The sequence below is a fragment of the Phyllostomus discolor genome, chromosome 15 (assembly GCF_004126475.2).
Source record: "Phyllostomus discolor isolate MPI-MPIP mPhyDis1 chromosome 15, mPhyDis1.pri.v3, whole genome shotgun sequence".
NCBI classification, from domain to species: Eukaryota; Metazoa; Chordata; class Mammalia; order Chiroptera; family Phyllostomidae; genus Phyllostomus; species Phyllostomus discolor.
Window position 1 is genome coordinate 22,944,331 of NC_040917.2, and position 21,226 is coordinate 22,965,556.

The window sequence follows — 21,226 nt, forward strand, 5'->3', positions numbered from 1 at the left end:
ACTCCCCCAACTGGACACCTGGCCCGCAGCCCAGTGCCCTGACTGGGAATTGAACTGGCGACCTTTCGGGTCGCAGGCTGGTGCTCAGTCCACTGACCCATGCCAGCCATGGCTCAGCGGTAATTCTTAACTAAAGATATACCTGTGTGAGAATCTGAAAAAGCCCTCAGTAATTGGGTGAACTGTAGCTGGCCTACCAAGTGTTGCTTGGGAGAATCACCAACCACTGTTAGAAATACAAATACCTATTAACATTCACTTTGGGGCGCTTTTTAAAATCACTGGTACCTGTGACTTCATTGTGAATGTATTGTGTTTCTCCTGATGACAGGTCATTTGGTCCTGTCATTGTGCCTTAAAAAAATTTTTTTAAAGATTTTATTTATTGTTATAGAGAGAAGGGAAGGGAGGAAGAAGGAGAGGGAGAGGAACATACATGTGTGAAAGAAACACCAATCAGTTGCCTCTCGCGTGCCCCAACTGGGCACCTGACCTGTGACTCCGGGATGTGCCCTGACTGGGAATTGAACTGGAGACTTTTTGGTTTGTTGGCTGGCACTCAGCCCACTGAGCTACACCAGCCAGGGCCATTCTGCCTTAGTTTTAGCTATTTGGAAGGTTGCCTGCGTCACTCAGGATCCTCCCAAAATAAATTTTACGTGTGACATACAGCCTGTATTTAAATTTGGACGTACCTTTCAATTTTGTTCAAATCCTCCAAATAGTTTAATATGCATCAGCAAAGGAATAAGTATACAAATAGCATTGTTTTTATTTTACATAAAATTTTAAAAAGTATATCAACATTTGGTAGGATATGCATACAGTTTTTCCAAGATCTAGTAGTTTGGTTTGCTGATGAGATCACTGGTACTTAATCATGTGTAAGTAGTGAGTTTGTGGGTGTGTAGAGAAGCATTTCCCGTGCCCTTGGCAGCAGCACGACAGTGCCTGCCGTTCGTCAGGCCGTGTGCTGACCAGAGATGCAAGATTGAGAAGGTTGGCAGTCCCTGGCCTCTCCGGGCTCCCCGTCCCCCGGACCAGGAGGTGACTCAGGAGATGGTGGTGGTGAAACACGGGCGCTTATGTCCCGAGCTGCGCGTCGTTTCTGATGGCAGCTGGTGGGAGACTCGTGTCACATCCGAACGGTTGAACCACTGTCTCTGTGACTGTGAATATGCTCTGCGTTCCCGTGATCGTTAGAATACTGGGAAATTCTGATGTTTGCATTTGACTGTAGAAGTGTGTGTGTGTGTGCGTGTGCGTGTGGCTGCCAAGTCCACGCAAAGTGTTTATCTACACACACACACACACACACACACTCCTAAAGACTGTCTTAAATAAAGTGTCTGTTATTTGGATCAACAAAATGAAGAGTGTTTTAGTTTTCCTGAATATCATGAATTTCCCAACCAGTCTTGGAATATTCTTTTAATATGTTTTTCAGGTTATTACAGACTGAGTTTTAGATAAAGTATTTGTGAATTAAAGTATCCATCATTTGGTTGGCAACTTTTTCTAAGTATTTAGGGGAAAAAACACCTCTTTTAACTTCAGTCTGACCCGGTACATTTGTAGTGGGTTTGTTGTCACAGTTGTCATTGTTTTAATTTAAAGATGAACAATTCGGAAAATAATTCAGTTAAAAGGCTCTAAAATGTCAGTTCAATAAACTTTGAATTAAAAGACTTATTTGTTAAGGAACAAATTTATAATTGGAGGGAGCTTATTATTTCATAAAGAAATTTAAGTAACTGGAATGAAAATACTAGGCACACCTGCTTTATTTCTGCAGTGTCTAAGGGTTTTGCTTTTTGCCTTGGTGCGCGTTTACTTGGGGTCCTTTGCCCTTGCTCCCGTAGGCCTGGCCGTTTTCTCGTGGTAAGCAGTATCTTAAAAATAAGCACCAAATGACTCCCCGCTTTTGTCCTGTTGGCTGTAGTAAGAAAAAAAGCTTAGGAGAAAATACCCTTATTGTGGTTTTCATTATGAGTATTTAGTAACAGTTTAGAATATTTTTTTAAATATTTTTTTTAGATTTTATTTTTTAAATTTATTTTTAGAGAGGGAAGGGAGGGAGAAAGAGAGAGAAACATCCATGTGCGGTTGCTGGGGGTCATGGCCTGCAACCCAGGCATGTGCCCTGACTGGGAATCGAACCTGTGATGCTTTGGTTCACAGCCCACGCTCAATCCACTGAGCTATGCTAGCCAGGGCAACAGTTTAGAATATTAACGTGTAAGTCATGATTTATTTTTCTCCAGGATCCCACATTGCGTACCAAACAGCCTATCCCAGCTGCCTACAACAGATACGACCAGGAACGATTCAAAGGGAAAGAAGGCAAGTTACTTAATTTTTGTCTTTCTGTACTGCCGTTGTACTCAACGGGAGAGGCAGTGCGCCCTGACGTGTAGGGGCAGGGTCGGCCGGCCACGTCTGGAGTGTGGTCACACTCCTTCACTTGTGTGTGTGTGTTTACGGCTCCTTCGGTGCCCCGACAGCAGTGTTGGTTGTGACGGGACGGTGCCGTCTGCAAAACCTCAAGACCCTGTCCGGTCTCCTGCAGAGTGAATTTGCCTGCCCCTGCCTAGCTGCATGCATTCCCTCTTCAGACGGCCTGCGTCACACTTGGGCTGCATTCTCCCTCGGTTTCCCCCTCTGTCACATCACAGTTCTGATAACAGTAGCGGCATAGGACCCGTCTCTCAGAGTTGTTGGGGGCTACTCTGTTTAATCAGGTCCCTAGAATTAGTGACTGGTGTGTAACAAGCTATTACACGTATTTGCTGTTACAAATGTTACTGCTGTTTTCCCGAAAGTTACTTTAGAGTGGAGATTCTGTGTGTCAGATCACGTTTCCCAGATTGTAACTGTACTTACGCTGAGAACTTGGGAAGCGTGGATCCGAGTCGCCGTACGAGGATCGTTTTGTGCAGGTCCCCGTGGTACAGTGGCCTGCGCGGGAGGGGTGGGTCCGGTGGACTAATGTCGATGGAACAACTTACTTATCTCGACTTGGTTCGTGAAAAAGTGAGGTGGCAGCAAGTGGATGTTGACATTTGTCACCCCCCCCCCCACACTGTCTGAAATCTCTAAGTTGTGTTAAAGGATATTGTCTGGTTCAGTGAATTTGTGTGTCGACTTCATTTGCTGGACAGAGGCGTGTGCTACATCCACGGTGTAGGCAGTGGTGTGTTCTTTCACTCGCTGCAGTGTTCTTGTGAAATGGATTGTGTGAACTAGGGGTTGGCAGGTCACAGCCCGCAGCTCAGGTCCGACCCTCTCCGTGCTGATCTGTTTCTCCTACTTTTGCACCACAACTGCAAACCTCAGTAGCTGCGACAGAGACTGCCCGGCTTGCGGTGTGTAAAGTGTTTACCAGCTGACGCTTCACAGAAGGGCATATTGGGGCTCTGCCTTAGAACCCTTATGCTATTTACAACACTAGTTTTTTACAACATAACATACGCCTATCAATGTAATTTTGGAACATGAACTTCTTATATATGTTAAAGACTTCTCATGACAGTGGCTTTTAGTGGTGCTATAAATTGAGTATCAGGTATAAATAATTTTCGGGTTATGTCATCAAGTATCTCAGTCTAATTTTTGACCCTCCCAACAACCTTGCGCGTGTGGATACAGTTGTAGAGGTGGCCATAACCACCTTCCCCATACTGGGCTCATTGGTGAACGTATTTTTGAGACTAGTGCCCTTAAACAGTTTTTATCTCCACAAGTATGTCATTTAACCTCGTGTGTACAGTAGATTCAAGGCTTTGTTGTGCTGTTAAATTATTAAGGTATATTGAAGATTATTACTTCAGATTGGTGACTGGTAAGGAAATACTGAAATCTAATGGAAAACCTCTTCCCTTGCAGAAACGGAGGGCTTCAAAATCGACACCATGGGCACCTACCACGGCATGACACTGAAGTCCGTGACGGTGAGTCCCGCCGACCGCAGAGCTGCTTTGTCCCGTTCGTTGTATGCGGCAGCGGATGCTGGAGAAGCCTTTGCTCTTCAGTGGCTTCCTTTGAAACGGTCACTGGTGGCCAGTCGTGTCACTAGGTCTGTGTGGTGGTTATTTACTCATGGGTGTCCTTATTTTTCTTTGCTTTTTTTCTTTTTGACTGAGTTGAGTGTGTTTACATCTGCTGTGATTAGCTGCAGGTAGGTAGGGTGCTACCTGGTTAGAGGCTTTAAAGCCAGGGAGGGGGCCAAGGTCCAGCTTGGAGAGTTTCTTGCCATGATACCTTACGGTCTTAGAAAGACAGAGTGCAGTGTTGATGCCTTGCTTATTACAAATACTCAAATGCCCGTGATTGTAAGCCTTTGGCTCACTTTTAGCAATCCTTCTGTTTTGTTTCATTAACTCACAATCTGAAATCTCTAAGCCGTATATGTTTTTTAACACTTAATTTTTAGTGATAGGACATGGTGACATAGAGCAGGAATTCTGTTAACCTCATTTTGCATACTTATGTTATAGATCATCACACCTTTTAGACTTTAAAACACTTGGTATGTGCATTAATTAGAGCACCGCACATTTGAAACACGGATGCCGAGCTTTGTTTTGGGAGCCACCAGACCTTTGAGGACGCAGGGACAGGGAGTGGTCCTTCACTCGCTTTGACTGCTCACAAGTGAGGTGTATCTTGCCGTGCTCTACTCATTTCCAGAAATAGCACTTACCTGTGGAGACGCTAATATTAAAAGTTGACTTTCTTCTTTTTCCCGTGGAACTGAGGATTAGATATTCTGCTGATGGCACAGCTGTTTTTAAATTGTCGCCAGATTTATTTTCATAACTTTGAACCTGTACGTGTACTCGTTCACTCACTCGGCACCGTGTGACACCTTATTCTGGTGTCTGGGACTGCATCCGGGGCCGAGACAGGTAGGGCTGCTCCAGGGGGAGGAGTGAGGGCGGCGTCGGTGGGGCGGTGTCTCCGGGGAGGTGGCCGGTGAGCAGAGGCCTGGCAGGAGAGCGTCCGTAGAAGACAACGCAGAGGCCACCACGACTGAGGCCCAGCGGGAGGGCCAGCGTCTCAGTGTCCAGTGAGTGAGGGCGAGGGGTGGGCGGTCCGACACGCCCGTCTTCTAACATCCAGCGCATCCTTCCTGCCTCCACGGAGTGACTGGGGTCTGTTAGAGCTACCGTGGGTCTGCGAAGGTTCGCTTGCTGACGTTCTTGGGGACGGGACTCGCCTACTGGTTGCTCCCCAGGTGGATCAGTGGGGAAATGGGGTTGTTTTCCGGTGGTAGCCATGAAAGTAAGTCTGCAGGTATTGTTCTTACTTTTGCTTCATATGAAATGCCATTAAATTGGTTTCATTACTGAGTTTCCATGCAAATTGTAAAATCGGTGATAGTTTTGATAGTGGTTCTTTTTACAGAACAATTTTTCTCAAATCCAAGGGCAGCCTCTTGATTAAGCAGTGGGGGAATGATACGGCCGCGTCCTCGTCAGAGACGTTGTCCCTGAACATGCTGACAAGAGAGGCGAGCCGAGCACGGCGGTGGTGAGCGATGATACGGGGCAGCCCCAGGGAGACGTTGTCGAGGGCTGCCTCCGAAGGACTGAGAGCGGTCAGACCGCCCGCGCTTCAGTAGTTCAGTGCCCCGTTGGGTCTCTGCGGCCTGTGGCCTGGCTTATTTCAGCAGTTCCTACGGGTGCTTACGGAGTGTGGACTGGAAAGCCTTGAAGTGACTCTGACAGTTGTTTCTTTTAAAAAGTTAAACCTCAAGCCTGTGCTGCTTTTTTCCCTCCCTTTCTCTTCTTCTGGAATTACTATGTACTTGTGAGCTTACGAGTTTCACTAATTTTTTGCCTTATTCTCCAACTAATAAAGTTCCTTTTATGATACCCACCCAGACATACAAAGTAGTTAAGTGTCTGTTAAAGGCTTAATGTGTTACACAGATGCGACTTCTTTCTAATTTATGTGCAGCTCATTTTGTTGCCATTGTTCTTCAGGATTTTGATACGCCGAGTTGACATACAAAATTACTAAAATTAGAATCAGTCTGCATTACGGCTGATCTGTATGACTAAGTTCCAGACACCAGAGTTCTATTAGAGATATAAGACTAAATTAATAAATTGATTCCTGCAGATGGCTAGAAAATTTTTACACAAATGAGTTTTTCTGATGTGTTGTAGAGAAAAGGTGTGTGTTTTGATAATAAAAGACTTCATTAGAATCATAAGTTGAGATTTATAGAAATTCATGCCTAGCCAGGGTGTTGGTAATATTTGGTTAGTATTTCACAAAGGTAATAATTTACTCAAGTATATTATAGGAACAGAAGCCCAGGTGGCTTTATAGTTAGTCACACGTTGACGTAGTTGGGTCACTGGTTAATTTTGACTGAGGTCAGGAAATGCGTTTCATGGTAAAGGTTCCAGAGGCCGAGGCAGGAGTGTGGAAGGGTTGTTGGAGGGCTTTTCTCAGCTGGGTGCCTGTTCCAAAGGGTGCTACTTGGGTTCTAGAGTGTTTAAGAATACTCGACTAGTCATCATTTTTAATAGATTAATCGAGAGCATGCCTGCTTTCCCAAGCCTGCTTATCCTTCGTCTGCCTTTTTCCTCCCTCCTGTCGGGAACACTGGGGAGACCTCCTGTTGCCCCGGGTCAGTGTAAGGGAAGCCGTCTTAGGAGCTACGCGTGGAGAGTAGAAACCATTTAGTACAGGGACGGCAGAGTATATTTTCATGGATTCCTTTTATGAAGGGGGCCATGTTACCTAAGAAAATGCCACCTGCCTGTGCTTTAATGAAAATTAAGTTCAGGAAATGAGAGGGGTTGATGAAGACCTTTCTTTGTTAGGTAGTAGCAAGGAACTTCGCTGTGGTTCGGCTGGAGAGGGAATAGGAAAATAGGGTCAGAGTTCACCCTTTGTCATCTGTAACAGTGACACTCCGTCGGTGTGCTGCAAGAATGTTTAAAATATGCACCACCTGACTGTTGAGCCAGGGGCACTGACCTTTTTCCCTTTACATTGTCAAGTAACAAAGTGACAACAGCCAATACAACAGTCCTCTGGTGTGGATATTCAGAATTACACCTATTTTGTGTCAGATCAGCAAAAGGCGTAGTTTTTGGTGTTCCACAGAACTTTAGCAATTCACTTCCGAGGCCCATGAGATGAGAGGTGGTGAATCGCCGACCCGTAAGGGTTTGGTCATTGAATCCAGCACGCCTTCGTTTCAGCCTCCTGCTCCAGCTGGCGCGGCGGTGGGGCCCGGTGCGCCAGGCCCCCGTTCCGCTGCATGCCCCCACTGCCCATGGATCATCCTGCCGTCTGCGTGCTTCTGAGGAGACGTTGTGCACTCTGAGATTGGGCAGCTCTACAGCTTTCCTTTAAGATTGTTATTTGAGTTGACTCTTACGGGCAGTAGTTCTGATACGTCTTTGGGGAACCATTTTTCTAGTAGTAAGTAAACTTGGGTGGATTTTCAGTGTCTGTGCTAGTGGTGCTGTATCACCGTCAACCTTTACTTTCCAGAAGGATCCGGAGTCTCAGTCTCTTAACGAACTTCTGTTCTCAAGCAGCAATGCGCACTGTAGCAACCTCCCTGCGCCCTGTGCTGCAGCGTCTTTTCATTCTGCTCAGGTGCTGATCGTCGTGTCGGCGTCTGCTCGGAGCGGGAGGGCGCCGTGGGGCACACACACTCGCGGAGGGCTGCTGACAGGCCGAGCGCTGCGCCGGGCCCTGGGAGGCAGAGACGAAAGACCGGCACGTTCTCATGGACTTCGTCCAGGGTCCCTTGGAAGAGAGACGCCTCAGCCCCTCTGAGAAAATTGTGGCTGTGCTCAGTGTGGGGGTGCATCGTGCCACGGGGACCTGAAACTGGGGGGCTTTGTAGAAGTCGGACTGGTCCGTTCAGGGGGACCTGAACGTGGGAGTGAGGCCTGCAGTTTGAGCCGGGGTTGACTCGAGGACGTCAGGAAAGCACATCTGCTCCCAGATGTCCATTTACCATCCTGGTGGGGAGAGCAGGACAGGTAGGAAGATGCGGAAGAACACCGCTTATTGTGTAGGTTTTACGAGTGTGCACAGGAGCATTCTTCCCCAGTGTCCGATGCTGCCTGCCTGGGCAGCCTGGGCACGTCACACGGGCAGCCTGGGTGGCCAGCTGCTTCTTCGAGCCTGAGCCCCGAGTCTCCCACCGCGGTGGGTGCAGCCTTGAGCAAGTGGACGCTGCCCCTGCCAGGAGGGGTCTTCTCTCCTGTCGCCCCAGGCTTCGCGGCCCGACGCCTTTTAGCCATCCTGCTGCCCTCCTGCGCACCGCCTTCTGGGGCCCCTGGCCCTCCCATTGGAGTCCTGGTCTGAGCACAGGCGGTGCCTGCTTGTTCGAGAGCAGTGAAGCAGTTGGAAACACTGTGGATGGTCGGCCCTGGCTTTGAATCCCAGCTCTTCCGTTCACTGTGCAGCTCAGGAAGTTGAGAAGGTCACTGTACCTTTCTGTCAGTGGCCGTGTCATTGTATTTACTGATGGATTGATTTTGTCATACAAGATACTTTTACTTAACACGTTAAAACTTCACAGGTCACAGTACAACTGCCCAGCCTTCCAGCTACCACTGACACTTTTCCCAGCACAGGGAGGCCAACAGGTGGAGTTTCTGACTGTTTTTAACCTTTATTTAAAAAGAGGTGTCTGGTAGTCAGAACAAGTAATCTTTCATTTGTTGCTTGAAAGCCTAAAATGGGATCATTGGTTTCCAGGCGTGCTGCTTAGCAACCTGCTGCACTGGCCTGCCTCCCCTCCTGTTGTAAAGTGCAGCGGACCCGGGAGCGGGCCGAGGATGGATGGGAACACGACGGGGGCACGCGTGCGGGCTGCTCAGGAGTGACGTGTGCAGCACAGGCCGAAAAGTTCCTGTTGGTCTGGATGCTTGGGCGCAGCCTAAAGCTCGGGAGGCGACCGCGTGCTGCCACACCCTGGCCTGCTCGCTGGGGCCTGGGTGCAGAGCGAGGTGTCTGTCCGCACACCGGTGCCTACAGGCCGGCGTTTCTCTGGGGCTCACTGTGACGGACAGAAGGTGCTCTTGCTCCCAGCTCTCACCGCATGAGCAGCTTTCAATGTGTTGCCATCAAATCCGCATAATGTGGAACTCCCTTCAAAGAAAATGGCGTATTCTAATTCTAGAGCATTACAGGAGGCTTTTCTCTATCTGGATTTGGATTCAGTTCTTCAGAGGTGAGAGACGTCAAACGTTTGGCGATTGCAGCACATTGGGCTTCATGTCTTACAAATTCCCCTTGTTTGTTGCCAGCTACTAGCTCAGGCCCTCTCAGTCCTTCATCCTTCTCAGTCAAGGAAATCTCTGAGTTTCACTACTGTCGTTACTGTCATCCTTGTACTGCCTTCTTGATTAGTGGATGAGCAGAGGTTTCCTTCCCCAAACCTCTGGCCCTTCAGCACAGTGTTGGTGGGATCGGGCAAAAAACTGCTTGAATGACCTCTTAGCACTCATTTCTGGAAGCCGCGTCGTGATTGTCGCACCATCTTCAGTGTATTGCCAGTAAGACAGCGGCTCTTTGATTTCTGGAAATCGTTGTGTTCATCCTTATTTTCTTCAGTATCTCGACCAGCTGGAACAGGTTGGAAGACTCGGGGAGACAGTCGTTAGACCCTTTCCATTAGGCTCACTAGCAGTACAAGGTGGTCCTGACTGTCCATGGAGAATATCACACTTAATAAGTTCATAGTTTTCATTATCTTTGTTTTTCTTACTGATAGTGATGTACCTCAAGGAAACAAAGAAACCATTGCCTTTCGTGTCTGTTTCTTCTCTCTCTGTTCAAAGAGGCAGGGCATTATTGAATGTTCTCCGGCTTTCAGCAGTGGGATCCTGTGCGCTACGATGAAAGGATCCCCAGCTCCTCATTAAACGTGGTCCCCATTTTCCAGAGGCTCTGTTTCCGCACCTGCTCGCAATGAGATACACTCTTCCAGCTCCACCCAACGGGACCCAGGCAGAAGATGCGAAATGATGGCTGCCCAGAGGCGACTGTCGTACGCCACTGAATCTGTAGGCAGTCCACGTGCCTCTGTGGGCTGTCCTGAGGCAGCGTCCGGCAGCGCTGGGAAGTTCCTAATCCTCCCAGGGCCGTCAGTGTAGTCGACGACGCCTCGATACCGGGGGTCACAGGGTGGGTGACTGCGCGTTCCAGAAGCACACCTGTGTTCCCGGTGTGTTGGTCCATCTCAGCCTTTTCCTTCTGCGTCAAGTTCCAGCTGGTAACAGGGCAGCGGCTCAAGGGAGTGTTTGTGACCCTCGGGTCAGGGATCCCGCAGAGTCTCTCCACCTGCGAGGGGCTCTCAGTGGCCGCCCCACGGCCTTCGTGGACCCTACCGTGAGAGCCCGTGATGCTCTTGTTGAAAGGTCCGCAGCGCTTCCCTCGCAGCACGGAGGCTGGGAGGCCGCGTGGCTGCCGTCCCAGAAAACACTGTCTCGTGTCCTTATTTTGTAGGAGAGATGGCTTTCGCATCTGGAGAGCGGTGTCGTGGTAACTTCCTCTGGGGTTCGTTTAGGGGTTTAGATGTGTGCAGGGGTACCTTGGTTAGTGTTGTTCCTTTCGGTACTCTTTAGTCGTCCCACGCAATTCATTGTGACAGCTACTGCAGAAATGTGTTTACATTAAACAATGTTTTGTAAACTTTTTGCACTGGACAGAAAACACCATTTTGTTAAGTTGGTAGTATTTGGTGTGGACACTTACTTAGATAGGTGGGTATTAATCTCCTTATACTGGGACTTTCTTTGTGGTAAGAGACAATAAAGTCTCATTTTATCCTGATATTTTGTCAGCATAATCAGCGATTTAAAGAAATCTCACCCAAGGATATGTTTATTGATTTTAGAGAGAGAGGAAGCCAGGGGGGGTGGGGGAGAGAAAAAGACACATCGATTGAGAGAAACATCAGTCAGTTGCCTCCCATGTGCACCTGCCAGGGGAATCTAACCTGCAACCTTTTGGTGTCAGGGACAGCGCTTCAACCAACTGAGCCACCCAGCCAGGGCCATGAGCAGCATTTTGGTGCTGATACACTTCAAGAAAAGTGAATTATGGCAACAGAACACCTGTTCATAGGTATTAGGAAATTTTAATGCGTATTAAGTAAAAGTTTATGTGTCTTACTAGATTTACTGAAAATCCATTGCCCTAATAAATTCAATACAAATTAAAAAAAACTAAATATAATGAAAATCCATTGTGCAGTGTATATGTTTGATGTAAAGCTATAGTTAAACTCCCTTCAGTTTAGGCTTGTGAAGTTAGGTTAAACTTCATTAAAGAGTTTATCTAAAATTCTAAAATATACGCACACCTTAGCAGGAGCATTTGAAAGCTTGCTTCCAGGTGTATGTCATCAGTTTGGCTCAAATAAACTTAAAAGATTCTCTAAAAAACAATGTAAAAAATATTTTAGTGATTTTGATATTATCTGTAACGTATCTTTTAAAGTTAGTCTACCAGTGATCACGCAATTAATGCTGTGATTGTGAAACTCCTGAGGCTTATTTTTGAAAGAAGCATAGAAAGAACTATTCAGGTACTTAGATCAGAAGTAACCCAAAAACCATTGTGTAATAACTTTTAATGATAATGTTAGCATCGTCTTGTTTCAGAGTGGTCCAATATGACCACATTCTAAGGATAGAAAAGCGCTGGCAGGGTTGCTCGGTTGGTTTAGAGCATCGTCCCCGAGCACCAGGTGGTGGGTTCAGCCCCTGGTCAGGGCACGTGCAGGAGTCAACCAGTGACTGCGTAACAAGTCCAACAACACATCGATCTTCCTCCCTCCCCCCTTCCTCCCTCCTCCCCCTCTGCCTAAAATTGATAAACTAAAAAAAATAAGAGAATAGGATAAGACAAACCAGTTAGGAAATATAATGGTATTTTGTTAATTACGTGATGAAAATTTGTGCCATGAAATTGCAGTTTGATTGTATATACTCTTTTAATTGCAGGTCCATTTGTAATGCTGTAGTTACATATGACTCATGCACAACAACAAACTAATTTCCTTTGAATTTAACAGTCTCTTGGACGAAGTACATACAGTATAACTTCTAATTTCTGTGTACCTTCATCAATACAATTTGAATCCCTTTAATTTTAACAAAATTATTACCAGTATTGAATGTGTTTCACCACTTTTAAATTCTAACTCCTTCTCAGTGTCTTGGTAGACTAACCACCAATTTTTTTAGCACATATACGATTTTATATATGTTTTTCATTGCTTTGAGGAAAAAAGATTATTTCCTTTTATTTAATGATAGACGATTCTAATTCATTCATATGAAAAACAGCCTACTGTGTTTGATAACATGCTCTAATTGGTGTTTAGGTATTTCCTTGATGGATACTTTTCTGCTGGCTGTTGTTGGCAGAGTTTTAGTTTGCTGTCTCAAGTTCTAGGTCTTCATAGATTGGTTTAAATCTTCAGTGAATTTCAAATCTTCTATATAAATTCAACATCCAAATTTTATTTTCTTAGTTATCTTAGTATTTCTGTAATTATTCATTGGATTGTCTAGTTAGTTCATCCCTCCCCCTTACCCTCACTGTGCCAGACCTCATTTGATCTTTAATTCTAAGTTTTGATTTTTTTCCAGGTCTTTTTCTTGATGGATGTTTCTTTTAGTGTTGTTCTTCTTGTCTTTCCTGCTTCTCATGTTCCTCTGTGAGTGACTGTTCCCACTTTTATTTTAAGTATCTGTTTTAAACTCTTACTGCTTCTGGTCTGAATGAAACTAAATTTTATTTGAAATTTTAGAATAGCATTTTACTGTGAATAAATCAAAGATACATTCATTTGTAATACTGAGGAATTAAAGTTCTTACAGATTTTTATTTTAATTGGAGACAAAAGCCATATCGTAGAACTCAGATAAGTGTCTCCTGTTGAGGTTGTTGTAGTTTTTGTTGTCATGAAAAATCTTTACATTTAGATTTTTGCAATAGTGTGTAAGATCAAGCACAATTATTTTGATATCAAGTCAGTCTGACACTTTTACAAATTACAATTTGAGTCAGAAATAATTCAGTTTTTTATTTTCATCTTCAAACACTGAATGAATTTTGAGCACTATCAGTCTAATTATTGACTTCCCTAAATTTGATATTTTTAGGTTCTTCAATTTTCTTACAGTGTCTTTTTGTCGTCACTATCTTATATGTGTTGCCATAAACATCCTGGAATCAGATTTTTGTATGTTTTAATATATCAAACCTGAGAACTAAAATTAAGCAGGTCCTCAACTTTTCAAAAAAAAATGAACTGCTATTATGTAGAAGGCATTTAGTTTTCTTTATCAGGAAACCCCAAAACTCAGCTTTTAATATGATAGAATTTACTAATTTATTTTAAAACACTGTATAAAATAATAATGTCTTTAGGAACTGTTGAGTTTTAACAAAGAACTATCATAACCATTCTGATAGTAAATTTGTGGGTACGTTATAATTTATCAAAAACTTTGGTATATATTGTCAGGCTTTTCCCCCTTCAGTTACTTCAATGGAAAACATTTAAAACTTTAGTTATTGGAGTTGGGGAACTTTTTAAAAATCTGGATTAAATGTAGTAGATATCATTGATACACTTTTGATTCATTTCTGAACTTTGAGCCATTATTAGTGTTTTTGAAAAGCTCATGTAATGTTTTAAAGCTCCAGGCACCAGTGTAAAGGTCACAGTGCGGTAGATGCTACAAAAACACGCCTCAGTGTGGCAGCCGCGTGGCATCACGTGTGGATTTGGTGTCGGGTCTGCTTGTAGACCGCCAAGCCCACTCACAGTCGCGCAGCCTGGTGCCGGCGGCCCAGAGGGCTGCCACCCGCTTCGTGGTCGTGGAGCAGCCCGAAGAGCGAGCGTGTCCCTGCTGTTGGGAGTCCCGGGCAGAAGGCGGCGAGTCCAGCGGCACCCGGTGTTTGGAGAACGACGTTACAAGGCTCTTTCCCCGCAGTCAGGCTGAGGGAGCACTTCGCAAAGACGGGGAGCCTGCGGAGTTTGGTGGCGGGTGAGGGGAGCAGGACAGTGTAAGGGCAGGGAAGCCACCTTCCTGCCAGTGCAGACCTCGGCAGTGTTTCTGCTTACGTGTGCTGAGCGGGACGGGTGGGCGGCCCTCCGGCACACGGATGCAAAGGGTTGCTTTTGAGTCAGCTGTTTGTGACAACCGGGAACGTCCGGTGCAGTCCAGCTGCCTGAATACGGCGCTGCCCCCCGTGCAGTCTCCCCTTCTTACTTGTCCTGAAGACGGAGGCGCCGGCCTGCGTCATTCCGCGTCGTCTCCACGTCGTTCCTGTGTGTCTGCACCGACCCAGCCTCCCTCCTCCCCCTCTCCCTCCTCCTCCTCCCACACTGTTCTTCTGAATCGTCGGGTGTTCCTCGGAGTGAGGCTGGAGCTTCATCAGCGCCTGTTCGCTCAGGACTGTAACTTACTATTTCTTCTAAACTATTGCTGTTTCTGGCGCCAAGATAGGCTAACTTGGTCAAAGGCGGCTGAATAAGGAGAAATAGTTTGTTTTCTCTCGGCGGCCAGTGCTGTCAGGCAGGGAGTGCGTACTCAACGAGATACGAGGGATTCCAGAGCAGGGACTCGTGAGGCCCCGTCTTCCCTGAGCCGAACAGTGAAGGGGACATCCTCCTTAGCCTCATGGAGCCCTGCCTCCTGGTCTGGGACCCCCGCCAGCCCGGAGAAGGGGGCTCTTTCTTTCACTTGTTCTGCAGCCCACGGTGCCTCTTCGTCCTTTACTCTCTTTAAGGGGCTTCTTTTCCAAAAGCAACTACTGAATGCCTTTTATCTCCCCCCTTTTCCTTAATTTTGAAAAACTCCAGACATAAACATAGAGAATTGTAATTAGTATGATTTTCTGTCAGCCCATCACACAGATTCTGTAATTACCATTTTAAACCCCTCTTTCTTCATCTGTTCCACATCCCTTGTTTTCCTGAAGTATCATAAAGCAAAATCCAGACACCGCTGTTTTGTGCCTACATACTTTACACTTCTAAAAATCACAGAATGTTTTGTTTTTTTTTTAACCTAGCCACAGAGGCATAATGTCACATAGCATAAATAATTTTTTGGTATCCTTTCAGTTCATTTTTCAGTTTCTTTGATTTTTCTGAAAAATGTCTCTTTGGAGTTCATTTGTTGGAAATAGAGTCCAAACAAGCACCAAAAGTTGCATTTAGTTGCTAGGAATCTCTTTTCCTCTAGATTAGAGGTTCATAATCTTTTTTTATGTCATGGACCCTTTTGGTGGACTGGTGAACCCTGTGAGTCCCTATCTCCAAATATTTTTTTTTTTTAATATTTTATTTATTTTTAGGGAGGGAAGGGAGGGAGAGAGGGGGAGAGAGAGAGAGAGAGAAACATCAATGTGCGGTTGCTGGGGGTTATGGCCTGCAACCCAGGAATGTACCCTGGCTGGGAATCGAACCTGGGACACTTTGGTTCCCAGCCCGCGCTCCATCCACTGAGCTACGTCAGCCAGGGCTTATCTCCAAATATTTTTAATGTGTAATATAAAATACAAAAGATGACAGAACCAGTTTTAATGAAGTAAAGTTATCAAGGTATTTTTAAAATGCAAGTTATGACATGGTAGTTTGTACTTCTTTATGAATGTAATACATAGCAAGACCCAGTGAAAAATCTAATAAATGCCAGAAATTTAAAGTATGAGAGTATGCATTATTTCAAATACACGTAGTGGTGGTGATATGAAAAGAACTGATTTCCATTGATGACAGAGTCGCAGCCATTGTTCATGGTCCTGTGGTTTGTTGCCTACATTCTCCAAGGATGGAAATGCTAATTTCTGTTAGAAGTTGGTGAAAATAAAATTGTAAAATGTTTTTTCACATTCAGATTAGGGGTCTTCTGAATTCTATCCACAACGCCCTGCTCTGTAAAGGTTTTGAGAAAGGTTCTTGTACAGTTCTGTTTCACTGGCTTTTTCCTGCTTTTCTGCCAACTGTCAGGTTCTTCTCAGCCTCCAGGCCTTTGTCTTTGCAGTTGTTTGCCTGGGTCCTCCTCCTCTCTGCGCTTAGTAAGTCTGGCGCCTCCTCATTCCCATCTCACTTCAAGGTTTACTTTCTTAGGAAGGCTTCCCAGTGTATCCTTCGAGTAATACTCTGGTCTGTTCATATGCTCGGGTGATTTCTTGGAACACGAGAATCGGAAGGCGAGAACCCCATCTTGCCCTGCACTGTGCCTTGTATGGAGAGTAGTGCTTGGCACGTAGGCGTTACTTGGAAAACGTTTGTCAGAAGAATGATTCTTAAGCTCATATTACACATGCTGTTTCTAGTTACTTTCCATACTTTCCCTTGTGTGTGGAGTAGTAGCTAAAACCCTTCATGTTGTCGATGCTGTAACATGTAGGCCCTCAGTGCCACTGTACAGGCCCTCTGTGTGTTTCTGGTGGCTGTCGTTGCATTATGCCTGTGAGTCGGGTCTCACACGGTGCTTCTGTCTTGGTCCATGGCACTGTCCTCCCCTCAGTGCCGGGCTGGGACCCTTGGCACCGCCTCGGCCCCGTGTTTCCGCTCCCTCGCCTGCAGTGTCTGGACGGCACGATGCCCGCTGACCTTCCCAGCCTCTCTGGGGTCTCCTGTCTCGTATCCCTAGCATTCTTCTGGTCCAGACCGTTTCACACCTGCCCTGGACCGGGCAGCAGCCTCATCGTCGGTCTTCTCACACCACCCCTGTGTCTCCCTCCGCAGTCCCTTCTGCATGTCGCTTCCAGCACCTAAGAACACAGAAGCCGCTAGGCTTGAGCCGGCCTGTGCTTTTTCCTATTTTCCAGACATTGCTGTGTCTTCACTGGCTTCCCACCACTGCTGGGGATAAAAACCACCGTTCTTAACAGCTGCCACAAATCTTGCGGTTTTACCTGTCCCTGTCTTTTTCTACCTTTCTGGCATCAGTGCATGCCAGTCTTCCTCTGTATTTTTGTGCCATGGTTTCTTCCCACCTTGGGGTCATCGTTCCAGTTGTTCCTCTGCCTGGAGTCGTGCCCATGTCTCCAGATTAGCATCTAGTCACCACTCAGATGTTCGCTTGAACGTTGTCTCTGCGAAGGCTCTTCTGACGCTCGGCAGCACAGAGGAGGTTGGATCCCCTGTTGTGTGCTTTATGGCAGGTGCCCCGGTTACCTTTCTGCGTACTTGAAGGTTTGGTGTATGTCTTTCCCTGTGCAGGGAGTGTTGTCTCAACAACGTAATGGTGGTTTCTGTTCGTAGGTCTCCTCACAGCTCACGTCTCAGTGCCTAGGCTGGCAGGAAGTGGTTCTTAGATGAATGCACTTTCGGGTGTTTCTTTAACCTTGAGGAGTATTGGGCTTCAGGGTTTCTGTTAGCCTAAGGCTGGAGCTCTGGAACACGGTAAAACATTTATGGGTTGCAAACATCTTTTCCCAGTTTGTCATTTGTCTTCTGATTTCATGTTTTTATTGCCATGCAAGAGATTTTTCCAAAATTTTATGTAATCACAATTATAAATCTCTCTGTTTCTCAGTTTGGTCATATTTAGGAAGATTTCTTCTTCTCCCAGGTTATAAAGAAATTCACATTTTCCCCTCTAGAACTGATTTGTTTCATTATTAACATTAAGATATTTGATCTGTTTGAAGATTATTCTGATACATGGCTGAGGAACAGATCTAATTATTTTTCTTACGGCCATTCAGTTACCCAAACATTGTTTATTGAATTCAGACCATGTCCTGTCTAGTTACCATCATTAGTGTCAGCACCTGGCAAATTGTAGTCTCTTAAGTGTCTGAATGATGGAAAAATTCTGTCTTTAAAGATCTAGTCCAGTCACTTTATTAAAGTTTTGGTTATCTTCTATAACTCTAGAAAGTTCTTTAAAAATACTTGAAATTTATTAAATTAGAGTGGATTTAGTGATTACAGTATATAAGCTCTACTTTGTCTATAATGCCCATTAGCTTGTTAATGACTTCATTTTTCACTGATTTGTAAACCTGGGAAAATTGAAAAAATACACAAAAATGTAAGAAGAAAACACATCCCATTTTCCAGAAATCATTACCATTCTTGTTTTTTGAGCATTCATTTTCTGGGTTTTAATTTTTTTAATATGTATGGTTGTGGAATAAGGTTATACTATATAGTATACTGATTTTGGGGGGAGGGACTTAATACAGTATGTAAGTGGTTTTCTACATTATTAAATAGTCTCTAAATTCAAGTTTTAAATGACTGTAGTATTATTCTATTCTTTAACCACCACAGTTTATTTAATCTCTGTTTTGAATGTGAACATTTTTTCTTGTGTTTTACTTCCTTGAATATTGCTTTATAATAGATTTTTAATTGTGCTGATGATACAAAAGCTCCTGTTAAATATTTTTAGGTTGTCTTTCAGAAAGACTTCACCACTTTACACTGCCATTGGGACGTTCTGTTGTCATAAGTGCCATAGGCAGTTATGTTTTTAAAAAATCTTCCAGTTTGATGAAGAAGGGACTGTACTGATTTTTAAGTATGTTTATGTGATTAGTGAGACTGGATGTATTTTATTCATTGGGTTATTTCATTGTTGTTTGTGACTTCTAGGAATTCTTTTTATATCAAGACTCTTAATTATACATTTTTTTTCTCAATTTCTGTTTTGCCTTTAGTCTTAATTTTGTTTATGGCATTAGTTTATGTAGAGGTTAGTTTTTTGTTTATCTTTTTCTGCTTGATTTCTTTCTCTCTGATTTTTACTCTGTGATCAATAAAATAGTCCCCTACCCCCTCATTAAAATGCTTAGTAGTACCTGGCACATAATAGATTTGGTAATTATTAGTATACTTTGTTCAACTTGGAATTCATTTATTCTTTAATAGTATGAGTTAAGTAATAGTAAGAGGACTTAACCTGAACCCTAAGCATTAAACCTTAGACATCAGCCAGTTTTCTGTTGAATAATGGTATGTATATTGGTTCTAATTTGTTCATGATGCCAGGTTAGTATACCTGTTAGGGTCTCTTTCAGAGCTAACTTTTTTTTTAATACAACTGCCTGATCCTTGTGCCTGCACAAACCAAAATTGTTTTTGCTTTATAGTAAGTTTTTTATCATCATTTAAAATATTTTAGCTACTGATACTTTTCCCCCATATTCTATATCTTTAGTCATTTAGTGATTTCCATTCACATACTCTACAAACTTAAGAAATTTTAAGAAAAGACACAAGGCTTTAGTATTTATTTAATCTTGCCTTTGACTAATTTTCTGAATTCTTTTTATTCTTTGAGTCAATTGATCTGTTGGGTGTTATAAATAAATACAAATGTTATTCTCTTCTGTAGTTATATTTCAGTTCAACAATGATTGAACTTGAGTTAATATATATTTTAATGTGCTGTTGATATATTTTTATTTTTTTCAGTGTTTATGATACTGTCTCGAGTGGGATACAAATTTAGAATTGGTCAAAATTCAGTTGCAGGTTGAAATAATTAGATTAGTAAACAGACCGAGGCAGCTGCATTAGCTCTCACTGTTTTCTAGCTCAGTCCTTTGCTGGGGGACAGGGCAGGGGACAGTCCTGTAGAGCCAAGGATGCTCTTTCTCCTCTGCTGGCAGACTATCTTGAAAGCAGTGAGGTTTGTCCTTGTGTTATGCTTGGACGAGGGTGTGTGTTTGCGTCGATGGAGTGCACAGTAATAGGTTTCTCCCTGAAGTCAAGATGCCCCTTTTTAGTGTTTGATGTATATAACCTGCCTTCTGATAACGCTGATGATCCGCAGGGTGTATTAAAAGTATATACTGCGAATATTACTTTTCTTAAATCTCTGTTAATGTAACAGTCAGGTCTTGTAGTTGGGCAGCACACACTGGGGGTGGGAGAGCCCAGGTCAGCTGGGCCAGAGGGTCCTACTGGCTCGTCACAACACGTGGTGAGTGAAGCGGCGGATTGGGCACACGCAGTACTCTTGGTCTGTTGAGAATGGTGGGCTGTGCTTCAGCAGAAGCGCCTTTTGAGATTGGTCAGTGCCCCGCCTGTTGCTCACAGACGTGTCTCAGTGCCCAGAGGAGCGAGAGGCAAGCACAGAGCTTACGCTTTCCCAAGGTTCTGGCCGCCCGGCAGCAGCGGCGGGAAGGGGAGGAATGGTAACTGAAGGACAGATGGCCTCTCCTCTCCCTTCTCTTTCCTCGCACCAGCGGCAGGCGCCCCTGCAGCGGACCAGGAGCAGCAGCGAACAGGAGACAGTGGACAGGCCGTGTCCAGCGCTGTAGCCCCCATGGCGGGTGCTGCGGGAAATGCATGACCGAGGAGCGCAGCGGTTACGAGAGTGGTCTTTGAAAGGCCCTGCCTCTTAGCGAGCCGCCCGAGGCTCTCCTGCTCCCGGTGTGGTGGTGACTCCGGGCAGCCGTGTGGTGTGTGTGCCGTGCTCTGACATGGCGTCGGCGTCGGCGCCGGCACAGCACACGCGGGGCTCGGGCAGGCAGGGTGCCTGCTGCTCTGTTGCTGTTCCCGTAGTGCTTTCGGGTGGCAGGTACTAATGCTGGAGCAGTTGAGCTTAAGTATGATTATGCAGTATAGTGAGAGGTGACAAGTTTCAGTGTTACACTTGAATTAGAATTTCATCACTTAAGATCTTGAGCAAAATAAATGCATAAGTATTAAGAGTTTTGCTGTGTTTTCTTCTAAAATATCTATTAATACTGAGCATACAGATTACTTTGTAATTTTTTTCCTTGACCAAATGCAACATTGTCATTTAAAGTTATGGTTTCATGTATAATAAAAATTACATAGTTCTTTGGTGAAATGTTTAAATATTTTAAAATACACAGAAATTCGTATTTTGCTGAAGAAATCAGCTTGCATATTATTGACAGTGGAAGGTCAAATATAAATTAATCATAGAATACTTATTTTAAAACAAGGATTCTCAGTAGTATTAAGAAACTATTATTTGGTCCAGTGCTCTTTGAGAACTCAGAGTATTGTCAGTTACCATCAGTTTTCAAGAAAGTGTCAGGGATTTAGAAATGATTTTAAACTGGTGCCTGAGATAGGAGGAATTTAGTTGTCTATTAAGAGTTGTTTTTCCCAAGTCAGCTTTTTAAACGAAGTTTTCTGCAGGGGAGATACTGTTTTTTAAAGATCCTACACCGTGACCACGCACATGCTGGACAGATGGCGTGGGGCTCTGGT

At 44.7% G+C, this 21,226-nt stretch overlaps 1 protein-coding gene across 1 annotated transcript in view; it reads left to right on the plus strand.

Annotated features, from left to right (window-relative positions):
* CDC73 (cell division cycle 73) overlaps positions 1-21,226 on the plus strand; it is an 81,768-nt gene that overhangs the window by 22,121 nt on the left and 38,421 nt on the right. The window contains exons 9-10 of the mRNA XM_028531255.2: positions 2,265-2,343; positions 3,886-3,950. Coding sequence (XP_028387056.1) covers positions 2,265-2,343; positions 3,886-3,950 — 144 coding nt within the window. The remainder of the gene's footprint in view (positions 1-2,264; positions 2,344-3,885; positions 3,951-21,226) is intronic.